Source organism: Varroa jacobsoni, unplaced genomic scaffold (genome assembly GCF_002532875.2).
Source record: "Varroa jacobsoni isolate VJ856 unplaced genomic scaffold, vjacob_1.0 scaffold_418, whole genome shotgun sequence".
Taxonomy (NCBI): domain Eukaryota; kingdom Metazoa; phylum Arthropoda; class Arachnida; order Mesostigmata; family Varroidae; genus Varroa; species Varroa jacobsoni.
In genome coordinates this window covers 103,787-118,009 of record NW_019213320.1, presented here as the reverse complement: position 1 = coordinate 118,009, position 14,223 = coordinate 103,787, and the positions used below count along the sequence as shown (strand labels likewise).

The window sequence follows — 14,223 nt, the reverse complement described above, 5'->3', positions numbered from 1 at the left end:
TATTTTCTTTCATTCCGCAACGATACGGTGTCACTTCGTGACAATCAGCACCGTCAGGGGTCGCCAGTGCTGGACGGTTTCAACTAACAAATTGCAGCTGGAAGGATGCTTGTATAGCGGGATGTCTGCACGTGCGTTGACGAGAGTGACGGCTCCGCTTAGACATAGCGTTCACACCGAGTCGCCGTCACTTGTAAAAGGAGATTCTACCAACATACAACTCTTTACTGTGGCTGGCCAAACCACGGCTTTATGAGCAGTTGTTCATCTTTGGGTAACTGTACCTGGTAGGATTTCTTGTGGGATCAAAAGGGAGCTATTCCGTGCTTGCCTGCACTATGAATTTGCCGGGGTGCCGCCAGCAATCTACTGCTGTTGAGGACGGCCACAGAACTCGTGTTGATTCTCTAAGACAAAAGCAGAATTTACGGCCGAGTTTATCGGTGTGTCCCCATGCTGGCACTGTGATAATATGTCTGCTTAATAAACATGAAGAGACGTGGGCTGTGTTGGATCCGAAAGCCGGCCTCGACACATTTCATTGGTTTCGTATTGGAAGTCCACGGTCTGTCGAGCGTAGTAGAAGAAGCAGTCGTAAAGCTCGAAATGTTACGCGAGTGATTTTGTTTATAAGTGAGCGACGTACCGCATTATCTTAATAGTTAATCTAGTCCTGTAGGCTAACAGGACGTGTTTCGATACAGGACAAAATAAACAACAGTTGTGTTTCGAATTAGTTATTTTCATCTGAAAAATCACACACCACCATTGCTTCGTCGTACTTAGAACCGCTATTAGATTAATGCTCATTTTTTACTACCACTCTGCATCATTCAGACCATTAGCTCTTTTATGCACTAATATTATTAAATATTTGTGCATTATTTTTATAAATTATATATATATATATATATATATTGCTAAACATTTTCGATTATTAAAAAAAATATGGGACAACTGGGTTAGGTTGTTTAAAACTTTCTGCGTTGTAAACTACTTTCGTTATTATTTGCTAGGACAGATTGAAGGAATGCCTTGCCGAAAGGTCCTTCATTGAAGCGATCTGAGTTCGTTGTGACCTTGCAAACGAAAGTTAAGCGTGTGTGTGTGTGTGTGTGTGTGTGTATAAGACAAACTGACCCTGTGGCATCTGTACAAAAATACGAATAATTATTCATAAAATGTGTGCATGACAAACTGTTATTACGAAGGTCGGTAGAGAACACGTAGCAAAAGACTGTAACGGTCATTTGGAACAATATTCATTTTTTCTTAATTCAGTTCCAAGTTGAACAGTAGTTATGAAGAGTAACTTGCCACCGTATATCGGTTCATAAGTTACGAGATATCTTCCATTTCCAGAACTGGATTTATTAGAACCGCTTGAAATGCTCTATTTCCACAAGCGAATTTACAGTTTACGATAATTGTGACTGACTGACTGACTGACTGTTCCTGGTATTCTTACCCGTATAAACGCTACATACATTTTATAGGCCTGAATAATTAAAATTTTAAAAAATCAGGGCGCGTTGTTATATTTGTACCCAAAAACGCTCCAGCACATCTGGGAATGATATTAAATAAAGCTTATTTACTGAACATGGATTACGTGCCCTGTCAGGACAACGGAAGATCATAGAGCAGCGCTAGTATTAGAAAACTGATCGCATTCATTTGGATTCTATCAACGGAAACAGACACACTGGAAACAATAGATAATACTTTGCCGATAGTTTTTTTTTTCTAGAGGCGAAGAACAGTGATCCCTTTGTTAGATAAGCCAATCTTAGCTTAAAAAGCACAATACAGGAAATATCGTGTGGCTTATCTCAGATGGCTAATCTGACGGCAATAAAAGATAAACCTTATAATTGAATTTTGGAATAAAGTGACTCGTGTTGGGATTATAGCAGATGATATTCGGCGCCAATCTTGTAGGCAGCATATAAGTCGGAGCGTCATTGTTAGTTCACCATTGGAGTGAACTATCAGATCATTGTAAGCGTATGCACGCTATACATTTCCGTTACAAGTAAAAAAGGGAGCAAAAACAAGTGTTATTTCATTACATTTAATAGATGTTCATTTTGTATAGATCTGCAACAATGTTGAGCTGATTTGCTTTAGGCCAAGACTTCTATTCTCGGAGTTACGCATGGCAAAAGATCACTGATTTGCCCTACATATATTACTATTTAGGACTATTACAAACTGATATACATCATTCGGTTTACTAGAGCCCGTCGATATTTTTACTGTGTTACAGAAGGTGATTAATTTTTAATAATTTTATATTAATAATAATTAAGAAACATTAATTAGTTGATGTTTCGCTGGAAGCTTGAAGGGTACCTAGTTTAGTCTCCTCCCAATGCAGCTGGGCTTGCAGATGATTATAGCGCCATTTATATATATACTAACAATAGATATATGCGGATACAGTAGAAGAAGATAACAATACGATTGAGGCATCGCATTTTTGCCGAGGCGATCAGAAACGCGTACGGTGGAAAACAGTTTTTATAGTCGGTAGCAACGGAGGCTTCAAGAAGACTATCGATTTCGTCCTCGAAATAGTCTTCCTTTCAACAAATAGTAGTAACTAGAATGTATGAAAGATTCCGTAGAATTCTATATTTAATCACTGAATACGTGTCGTGAACACTGGGAAGACTTTACGTACAGACTTTAAACAATTCGTGTCAACGGAAAATCGTGGCCAACGGTTCCAGAAGGACGAGCAAATTTTGCTTGTAATTATCAGCAAAGGCAATGAAGATGAAGGCCCAGTAATTGCAGTTTCATAAAGATTCATTCCAAACAACTTGGACATTGAACGTCCAAAGGAATAAATGTCCGATTTATGGTTATCACCCGGACAAGCGAAGGTTGTACTGTGAAGGATAACAACATCTCTGTCATTCTTCATGCTAGCCTTAGGGCAATTACCTCTGCGACGCAACCTCGATAGGTATGGTTTTTAAAAATAGATGCTTTATAAGATCCAGTCAAGCTTTATTAAGAAGCGAAATGAAAAATATTGACTGAAATATTTGGCCTTATATTCCACTGGTTCGTTCGTCGGAAAAGTAACGCTTCGCACAAATGATCATGCTAACGAGAAGCATTTCTAAATTTGTACAGCACGGACGTTTGCTTACTTATCACCCTCATAAGTAGTATAACATCTTTCATGTTACCAATCGTATCTTTGGTAACTCTACTCTAGGTACGAGTATATGCTGAGTACAATTATCACGGATGGAACGCCTGAACGAGTATATCGGTCACCTTTTTTAAATATTGCTCCACTCGTTAAATCGAGGCCAGTCTGCTGGCCATTTTGACTTGGGCAGGAAACGCCGTTGGCCGATGGTGACATCAATCACTAAGTGCTTTAAAAGCGGAACGCCTTCTTTCTACGTTTTGTTGAACCGGACCTACGTTGAACCTACGTTTCTTGTATATATAGACTTGTTGCTCCTTGGTCCAATGACCGTTTCAGAGATATACGAAAAAAAAAGGCCGATTTGAAATTATTTGTATATTGAAATTAGTGAAATGCCCTCTTTGATTTTTGGAAAAATTATACTCTGATCTAGAGGAAGCAATTTCACAGCATTTGATGAATCGGACCCAGAAAAGGGCTGGCAGCTTGGATAATCGCGCGGCCTTTTAACAGATTTGACTATTTACCGCTAGAAATTATTTCTGAATAAAGACAAAGGTCCATATACATTTTACGCCTCCATGCTCAGTCGTGTGGGACAGAAGCTGCAAGGCGAAGGTAATCAGAAACAAACTATTTGTCTGCCATATCTGCAGAGTTAGCGTTTCGAGTTGTTGGTTGTCAAGAAGGTTACCATTTCTAATACGAGAACGGTCAGGGCGTCTGATTTTCTATTGTAAAAGTTTTGCAAAAGACATTCTAGTCTAACATCCATGATGAGGACTAGAGGAGGCCGATGTGAATTTTTTGCATTTACAGATTATCCAAACAATCTGCACTGTGTGTCGGCTTCGTAAATAGAAAACGATAGGACAACCACTATTTCTATCGGTCTTTTGAAAACCAAATTTCCTGTTGTACCGCTGCTGCTGTCGTTTTGTATCAATAGCTTAGTTTACGGATGGTCAAATATTCAACTCACAAATACCCGACCCAGAACATCAAATGGGGTGGGACACGACGAAAGTCAATACACCACATTAAATCGAACGGATATACGTTGGCTCGCATTGATATTCGACATATTTATTTTATATCATGCCTATTGGTAAAGTTGCATTAATAAAACCGCCTAATTTCTAAATCGGGGTATATTAAGTTGTTTGAGAGAACGCAACGGTTTGCTAGAAGTCTACTTAATTAAAATTGGAAAAATTTACAGTTTAACTCCTTACATTATACATCAACGTGATATATCATCATCTGTTGGAATGTATCTGTCTTTGCTAGAGGTTTGAGAGAGATATTTTCATTTTCGATGTCTATTTGCTCAGTTGTAAACAGTTTTAAGGCTAAGTGAACGTAACGCATTTCACGTTTCAATAGAATGAAGAAGATCTGGGTTGATGATGCAACACGCATCATGCGTGAAAAGTAAACGAATCCCATAAAGTGACTAGACACATATAACAGTCCTTTGAACCAGTATTGGCAAAACAGCGGCGAGTTAATGACGCTGATCGCTAGTAGCGTTCCTGCGGTGATCCAGCTTTCTAACAAATCCATTTTCTTATCGAAGTAGCACTTCCGTTGCATGGAGCCTCGTCCCCTCGTCTTTCGCCTTTACCCCTCTACTACCAAGCTGGCCGTTGTTTATCTTGGTTAGAAAAAGTCATTCCATGACTAATAAAATAACTGTCGATCACCTAACTCCATCCAATGACAGAATCTGAAAGATCACCGAAGCTTGATCTCAGCGCCATATCATGTTGAATTCCTATCTTTTAAGCACACAAAATAAAGCTCAGCGCATTGGCGACGGGGGCTAGAAGGGCTATACTAGGTTGCATAAAGCCTTTCGAGTACTTCCTGCGAGCGTACAGACAAGCAATGGCTGGGTTAGATTAAAATAGATACTGATATATCCATTATAAAGGATACATCGAACGATGCTATTCTGGACTATCTGGCTGACTCTCTGGTAGGCCTCTATGGCATATTTTCAAACATTTGATATTTTAAAACATCTAACAAAATAATATTGAAAGATACAACGTTCTCATGTCTATAAGGAACATAACTATAAGGGTATTTATTGCCGTCTCTTTCTGCTAAAAAAAAAACCGTATGGCCTATTTAACTTATTATAGAATATTGTTTTTTTTTTTTTTTTTTAATTATTATTATAAATTAATGCTTGCACGACGCTCGCTATTGGGTAGAACAGTTAGAATAATTTATTATTTATTTATTTTGAAAGTATTTTTGTTCGGCGATACGATATACTGTAAAGCCGAATCAGCAGGTTACAAATCCATTTCCGCTACCCCGATTCGCTAAATGCAGGTCGGCGCTCAAACTTCTGAGAGGGCCTATTACCACCCGCACCAAATGATATTTCGGAGGCAAATGAAATACAGGTCCTAAGTTGAGGTCTCACAACTTTGCATGCGTACTAAACAAAACAGACGATCACCTACAACGAATCTGAAAAGAAAGCAGTTTTTTTTTTAATCTAAATTTAAGTTTAGGCGAAGAACTTTCTAAGAGCACCGCTATCATCATTTTTATCTCCTACTTTATATTATATATATAATAAGGGTTTTTAGAAAGTATTGACAAAAATAATTTCCATTTTGATCGAATATATTTTCTAGCGTCAAGTCGTAAAACATCCAAATGTCTTTTTTCTAGCCGACTTTCTCTAATGGCCTAAAACTGTTTGGTGTTTGCACTTAATCTTTGGGCATATCGTTGCTGACGTGTTGGATTTGCCCAAATTTTGGTACGAGTTTATGATTTCTTTGCCATGACTGGCCGACGAGTACCGGGGGTATCTTCGGCATGGAAATTTCTACAATGAAAGCGATAAGACCATCTTTCGGCCGTCTCTTCCCACAAACATTTCAGGACAATTGTTACAATGTTTTAGCTTAATTTTTTTCGAATTGGCTAATCTCTCACTCGAACGATCGTGATTGCAGCAGCGGAACAAATGGGATTTATTTGGGCGATACTCCCTTTTTGTACATAAACAGCGGTTAAACTAGCTAAAATTAAATGTAGTATTGTCCTGTGGACCCCCGCCAAAGATTAATCATGCCTAGTGGGGCTCTTGCCATGATAAATAATGACTGTATAGAGCTTTTTATTATGTAAATTGCAAAGCAGCTGTCTTGTCTCGTGACGAGTGACGAGTTCAGTATCTGTCTCTATATGAATATATAAACATCTCTATATGAGGTACTAATAACTGTGTTCCTCTGAACTTTTTTCAGTACATGCTGTTGCACGTATAACTTTAGAGGTATAGCGAAAATAATTAACTTGTGTCGATAACAGGATTCTAGAGGGCTACGAATGGCAAATACGGGACGCATTGGATGATTTGACCAAAAGGTAATTTTTTTACAGTTCTTTTTATACTATGAACATGATTGGCGTAAGGGAAAACAAAAGCGCATCAGTCACTTCCAGGCAGAGTTCTTATAACAATGCGAGTGTTCAAAAATGACGAACGTTATATTGCTTAACTTGACATGTCAGCTCTGTGTTGCGAGACCCCATTGCCTCAAAGCTACTGAACCAACTTGCTGTTTATAGGCAACAGGCCTCATTTGTTCCCTTTTTTTTTTTATAATGGTTTCTATACTAGAGCAAAATAATTATACTGCAGAGTTATTAAACGATGAAATCTACACATGGAAGAATGCCACACCACGTTTCACAGAAATAACGGACTTCTAGCAGACAGCAGATGCTGAACGGCAATGCATCAAAAATGACGCGATTATTTGGGTTTCACTTGACCGAGAACAACTTAACAAGCAACTTCAAATAACTATCCAGTGAAATAATCATATTGAAAACAACCATTAAACTACTCTCGCAACGATGTTTATTAATTTCGCGTTCCATTTTATTTACCTACTAGAATACAGTCCAAGGAATTTTCCAAGCCGTTCGTTATACAAATCATCAGCTCAATTGACGCACATTGCGATCTATTTGTGTATTTTCCCACGTAAAGCGTTGATAACTTTTACGCCATTGGAGTCTAACATGTGTAATCCTCTGTTCAAGGTTATTTCGGCTTGTATAGGACAATAGCTTGATTTCGGTATAGGCTAAGGGTTTGTTGTCAATACACAGTGTCTTATTGCTCGTCACCACTTATCTCGATAAATCAAGACTCACCTCATTCATTGCCTTATTTACTATTAAATAAAGTAAACATTTTTGTAGGTGCGATATGATAGCGTACTGAATAGCGTGTTCCCTGCTAAACTGGAGGGACTAGCGTTTTTTGGTACGGGGAGCCGGCCGTCTGATGTCATGCTCAGTAGTGGTATTGAGTATGAAATTCAACACAACTCGGCACGATTTGGCCAAATTACATTGAAATCAACCTGAATACCACAATGGCTATCTCTTGGGTCCTGTTTCTTGGTCTATACTCAGGTCGCATTCTTATAAAGCAATGTTTGGTCACTTGAGTTGAACATTTTAGCGCAAATATTCAATTCACCGTAGGCGAAATTCAGTAGAGTTTCTTAAGTCTTCGATTGCTCTGGCTAATCATCTATAACTAACGCGATAACGATATTACCTGGTATATTAAGCTAAAACCGACGTGATGAACTTCAGGCAACTTAAAGAACATCACTCCTTTATCACGCGTATATTTCATCACGTGTATTGTTCTTATGGTAAAAGTAACAGTATTGCACTTGTTCAACATCAACAAGCAACTTTTTGTCCTTAGTAACATGTCTCTCTCACCCTTTCCTCTGTCTGCTTTTCAACATTTTTAAATAGCCGTATATATATATATATATATATTTGTCTAGCTGTTTGTATATATATATTTTACATCAGATATGTTTTTAACTGGATAAATACATGTAGATTGTTAGAACGAATCGAGTATACATGGTGGTACGCAACTCTGAATTTCTGCGAACTATAGTTTTGAGGGGTCTGAATATGGGACTGTAGTCACAGTCACCGAGTCAACACGTCCATATGTGTCCATCATAACTACCTCGTACGAAAAACTAAATATGAGACTACGTCTGTTGTATAACCCGTAGCGTGGGCATGTATGAGTGCCCATACATATGTAAACATGAAAAGCCACCGGAGCATCGCGAACGGTGCTGCCAAGGCAAAACTTCTACATATACACAGGAATTATTGTCTAAGTGGGTATTAATTAACTATGAAGTTCTGTACTATTTAATACGATTCGGTGGTCCGCATGGTCCTTTGTTATTTGCGAACTCGAAAGGGGAAACAAGGAAGACCCTGATAGGGCAAACGAAACCGAGACAGAGCGGGAAAGCGCTGAAGTAATTGTCTCATCACACATGTTGTGTACTGTTTATTCGTATTCATAAGTAGAAAAGAAATACGGTCTTTTGAATCGATGATACCCGCACTGGCACAACGGAATCTATGCCACGTGTGTAAGTAACATATACTGAAATTACATTGACTTTTCCTGAACTACATAATTAGCAATAACTGCTTGATAACAATTGTACATTGTTACTAATTGTTTCCGTCGCGTAACATCATATCCAGCAGGTTTATCGTACGTGATATAATAGTCAACCTGCTCTGTAGCGAGCAATGTCGATGCGCAGCACTGAAAAGCCTATACGTGTCTTTCATAGTACATATATTGGCTCTTAACGACTAGGTGATTCTATGTATCTTAGTAGATTTACTTAGTTTTAAGTTTAAGTTAAGTTGCGCTAAGTTATTTGGGCTTTTCTGTTCTTATCTTTCGTCTGCTAATGGTACATATTGTCGAACACTACATTGCTTAAGGTGTTGCACCACCCTTACTTGGGTTTCGAACCCAAAAAAACATGTTGGGTGAAAAAGAAGCGAATTTGCGACACGGGCGTTTCCGCCAATGACGAAAAAACTGCAGAAGCAACCTAAGAAATTTACTTCGCAGATGTTAAGAATTTTGTTTTATCGAAGAGGTGCGAGCTCAACTAGCAAGTATCTTTTTTCAAAGATGGCTAAAGGTAATTTGCATTGGACCTGAAAATCTTATTTAAACGTAGTAGTCCACCTTAGAATAGAGCTCTTAACTATATCCTATCACTTCGTGCACGCCATAAACATTCATAATAACTCTGGTAGCATTTTTTTTTTTACCTAAAAGATATCCACCTTTATAACGCAAGCTCAAAATTCTAAAACTGATATGAAATAATGAACACAATAATAGGTGGCGATCAGCAAACAAAAAAAATGAGAAAAGCAGATCAGTAAATAGGAACTATTATTTTAATAGGTTTGTTTGTTTGAAAAGCTCCGTTGTGAGACAAAGGGATGCATATCGAAGATAACGCACTTTTTAGATTTAGAAAAGACCGCTTGGGGGTTTGCAGAAAAGGTCCATCAAAGGAGTAAAGCAAATCCTTGTTTGCATTTCTTCTCTAGAATCAAACATCATCAGCAGTCGAAATATTCTTAATATCTTGGCAAGATCTTGAAGGTGGGGTACTTGAGAAATATACGTACTGGCTTTCACGAATCTGAGCTCCCATCACATGTTATGATGCTGGTTAGGTGCCCTTAGGTTCAGGGTTATCCGGATGTGGTGTTTTTTGTCGTTAATGAGACGGCGGAAGACAACCTCCGCATATCCTATAAAATTCTGTATATTTCACTTCGCATTTACCTATTCAATAAATATTTTTTCTTCTACGGTATACGATAGTACAGTTGAATTCATCCGCCAACTGAGGCTACTCTTGTATACAACACTGACCACCCTCTGATACATGACACATATCTCTCTCTGTAGATATATATCATCACTGTTCAGGGAGTGTGGCGCATAGGTAGGTATACTGTGCATGAATGGGTCGTACAGGAGCATGTAACCGTGAGGCTGATATGTTTCAGGCGGACAACATGGCGATCGTACGAGCCATGACTTGAGTCTTATTATCTGAAGGTTTCCTACGCGAGCTGATTATTATCATTTCTCGCCAATATCAGAAAATACTTACGATCGCTAATATTTATCTATATTACTATAACGCAACCTGCGTATCGCAATTCCACCTTTAATATATTTGCGATCTTGCCAAGCTATTTATATGGAGATTCCGAACATTTTGGCAAGTATGTGCGCACGGAACTTGAAACTTATAGCCGATATGTCTAGTAGAGAACCCGGGATCGATGGAGTATAAAGAACGATTACTAATTTGTTCATTGCAAACTAAGTGCCGGCATTCTCTCAATTCTAGCGAATACTACAGTGACTGCTTAGTGTTTCTTTACAACACTTTAGTCAGTCTTCTATTGTTGGCCGCTATTCACCGATCTATTTTTGAGACAGTCAAGTGTAACAAGGGAGGTGTTGGTACGAGGCTGTAGGCCATGTCCAAATATCTATGTGCCTGCTGAGTAGGCTTAATGTAAACGTCCAAAAGCCCTTTTTTAGGTGCTTTCGTAAGAGGGTTACCTCAGATGCTACCTCATACGTGCACGTTCTGCTGGCCACAATAGTCGCACCGTCTGCTAGTAAAGTCAGTTGCGAAACAAGGCAAAACAGCACAGTGGCTAAAGTTAGGTGCCTCTCAGGTAGCAGGACCTGCTCAATCAGCATTGCAATTCCACACCTCTTTGTTGCAAGCCCTTCTTCTGCTGTTCGATTTGATATGCTCAGATCATAAGCCGCTCCGGGCCGTTCTTTATTTCTGAATGCTGATCATTTCAGTAACCGTTAATCGATTGGGTTAACGGAGGCGAAGGCATCCGACGGTATTTGTTGCTTGCCGACGACTTGATGGAGATGCGCCAGCCGGAGCAGTGACCAGACCTGACTTGGATAGGTGATGGAAGTTGATGGCAGTGTCGATTAACTTTTCTCGAAGATGACAGACAACTGTAAGAATAATCGTTGCGATAGTAATCGTTACGTTTCATAAGTAAGAACCAGACGAAATACGTTAGCCGATATGATGCGTATAACTTTTGAGGGATCACATGTAATTTAGCAACAGATACATCCTCAAGCTCCGCACGTAGGATCGGGTTCAATTCTGTTTCTGACTCCTGTTTGAAGTCTGAGCTTCTTCGTTATCGAGCTCATTGCGCTAGGGCACGCGAGTAGTTCTCTCTTTGTATTCAGGTTAGGTAATTAGCTGGTCGACTGGCAACAACGAGAAGCCAAAGAAATAGGGGGTCACCATCAAGTATCTAATACTCAATTGCTCTACCAAGTTGAAGCACAACAAATTCAATACCTGATAGTCCTTCGGAGAACGTTTTCGTACATTAATGCTATGCTATGCTATTCCTATATAGGAATGATTTAGAAGCTAGAAAGCAAGTTCGAAATACAAACGGAAATTTCGTATTGGATTAGAAAATTTTCTGGACAGGAAGGAAGCTTTACCGTAGGTGTGGACCGTTTGGCGAAGTAATGACGCACCGGTAAACAACGAATAATAAGTATAATAGAAAATGTATCGTGTTTTACATTCAACGAGATCTAATATTCTTAAGCTGGCGATCAATTGAATGTGACGTAAGATATTTTGATAACAGCGTATCATATCTATAGATCTGTTTGTGAAAAGCCTGTCACCATCTTGTCTGCTGTACCGTCTGCTATAACAGTTCATTTTTACACTGATATAGACCTGCCATGGGGCTCAAACTTGGGGGAATTTATGAATGCGATCTGCTGCTCTGTTTAGGCGGTCTCGCACTCAGTTGCTGAAGTGACGAAAAGCGAAAACTGTGCCGAAGCTCATAATTACAAAGCATATAATTTTTTTTAATGGGCCATAGTTTCGACACAACATGATACGCTATACGCGCTGGCGCGATCACTGTATACGATCATTCAGCAAGGGGTAAATGCAAGTAGATGCAAGACAGTACGATACAGACGGTGTCCTCTACCGTATGACGAGCAGAGACGCCAGCTAGCGCCTCTGCGTTGCTGTCGCGGTCGTGCAGAGTATCATGGCGGTAGCAACGTGCTTTTTTGACAGAGGCGCGCGGATAGCGAACGCCACTTCCAACTGGCTTGAATCAGTACGTGATGTAATATTGACTCAAGAAATACCATCTGTTTATAAATAGACAATCAGTTGCTAGCTAAATATGTTCCTGAAAAGATTGGAGTGTCCTCAGGAGACGCTAGATTAGTGCGTCGACTTTTACATAGAACACTGGCAATTGAAAGCTACATGAATAATGTTATACGAGCTTACATTGCTGATATCTATTTGGATAGTTATGTAGAAAGTAAATTGTACAACTTGAACGTATCCTCCTTTTAGACTTAGACGTCGTGCTTTTCTTAAACACATTCTAGATGGCATGTCTCTGAGCTATCGCTCGTAGACCGATTGTTCCGAAATTTGGATTGACTAGTTCACTGGTACGTACCTGTCGCGTTGAGCTACATAAAAAGTGCATCATGTTCCCACTCAGCGAAGCTTTCAGGATGTTTGGATTTGTACTTCAGAACAGTCGTAGGCACATAATCAGCAAAAGATCTCGGAGTTACTGGCTTACTATAATTTACGTAGTCGGCTTTTGGTTTTTGTCAAGTAAGCCTGTCCATTTGTGTGTCTGTTACGTTGGGCAAATGTTTATTTGCCGTTGCGTAGTATGACCGTTCTGACTAAGTGTCCGCACTTTTCATATTTATCGATGCCCGTATGTATGTTGGTGAGAAAAGCGAAAGTTCGTTTTGCCTTCCATCGACAGATGACTTTATATGATAACATTCATCCTGTTCATATACTTGGCAAGCTCTGTAAACTGTATTTGTCTAACACGTAAATAAAGCTAGCAATTGAACAACAATATAAATATGAAGAAACCGTCGCCACTCTTCGATCCCGACGGATTGTGAAATCATCCTGTTTCTAAATGTCAACAGAAGTCAGTTTTGCGTAAACGTCGAGATTTACTTTTGCTCGAGATCATTTTGCTTGGCGAGCGCTAACAAAACCATAGTGAGCTCCTTTTTGGAAATTCTCCCATCTGCGTTGAAGTCGCATCCTCGAAGGATTGACTCCTGGAACTCAGCAAGGTCCTGCGCGTCGTAATCCTGAAACGAAAAAAAGGGAATGGTCCAGTAAATTCATGAAACATCGGCGGCTATATTATGAAACACTTAAAAATTGAATAGATCACTATAGTAGAGAAGAATGTGTTAATACTGTGCTCTGTCGTAGTACGCCAACGTAACGATGACGGTGGGTTCTTATATTTTCAACATCCGGGTTGCACCAAATATAAAAAACATCACATTGAGTCACATGGATTGTTTTACGAGCTGGCGTTATCAAATATGAGACACCCTTACTAAATCCGCTCAGAAAGAGAACATCCTAAAGTGTAAACACACGAAATTTACACATCAGCGATAATATTGATTGTCAAAACATAACGTATCGGAAACGTATTGAGACTTCAAACACAAAAGCTATCTGGTCGTCGTTATATGTTAGGCACCTAGGTTTTTCGAAATTTACGCCTTTCTTTCAGTTTCCAAAGTAAATTGCGCTAGGGGCATCCCAATCAAAATCTGGCCGTGCACTTTCCTATCCAATTTTATTGATTTCCTATTATTGAAAAGAATTAGAGTTATAATAAGTTTGACCTATATGTCATGGCATGGGTATTTGGTAGACAAACCGATGTTAGAATGGTGATGCGTGCACAATAATGGAGAATTAACACAGGTCGAGAAGCAGTACAACCAATGCAGCCGAGCATACTCAGCCTTCTAAGAAGAATATAGTTATGTGTAACGCAACGATTGCAAATAATTTTCAATTCAATTGGTAATGTACTTTTTGGGGGTAGTGAGTATTCTGGAGACTGATTCCACAAGCCTTATTCTACAAAAACTAAGCCATTTACAGAATAATGATCAGAAGGTCCCGGAGTTGAATGTTTAGATCTGCGAAGCCCCTTTATTCAAAACGGTACTAGATTTTACGTAGTTTTTCCTTATATGACTTTTTTTGGCACAAGTAGATGACTTC

General features: G+C 39.2%; 1 protein-coding gene across 4 annotated transcripts in view; it reads right to left on the bottom strand.

Moving 5' to 3' along the window:
* Positions 1-7,047: 7,047 nt before the first annotated feature.
* Cbp53E (Calbindin 53E) overlaps positions 7,048-14,223 on the bottom strand; it is a 46,430-nt gene continuing 39,254 nt past the window's right edge. For 3 of the 4 annotated variants that reach the window (XM_022832860.1, XM_022832862.1, XM_022832861.1), the window contains one exon: positions 7,048-13,280. In XM_022832860.1, the coding sequence (XP_022688595.1) occupies positions 13,137-13,280 (144 nt within the window). In that variant the 3' untranslated portion in view covers positions 7,048-13,136. The remainder of the gene's footprint in view (positions 13,281-14,223) is intronic. The other variant, XR_002680216.1, reaches the window with a different exon arrangement.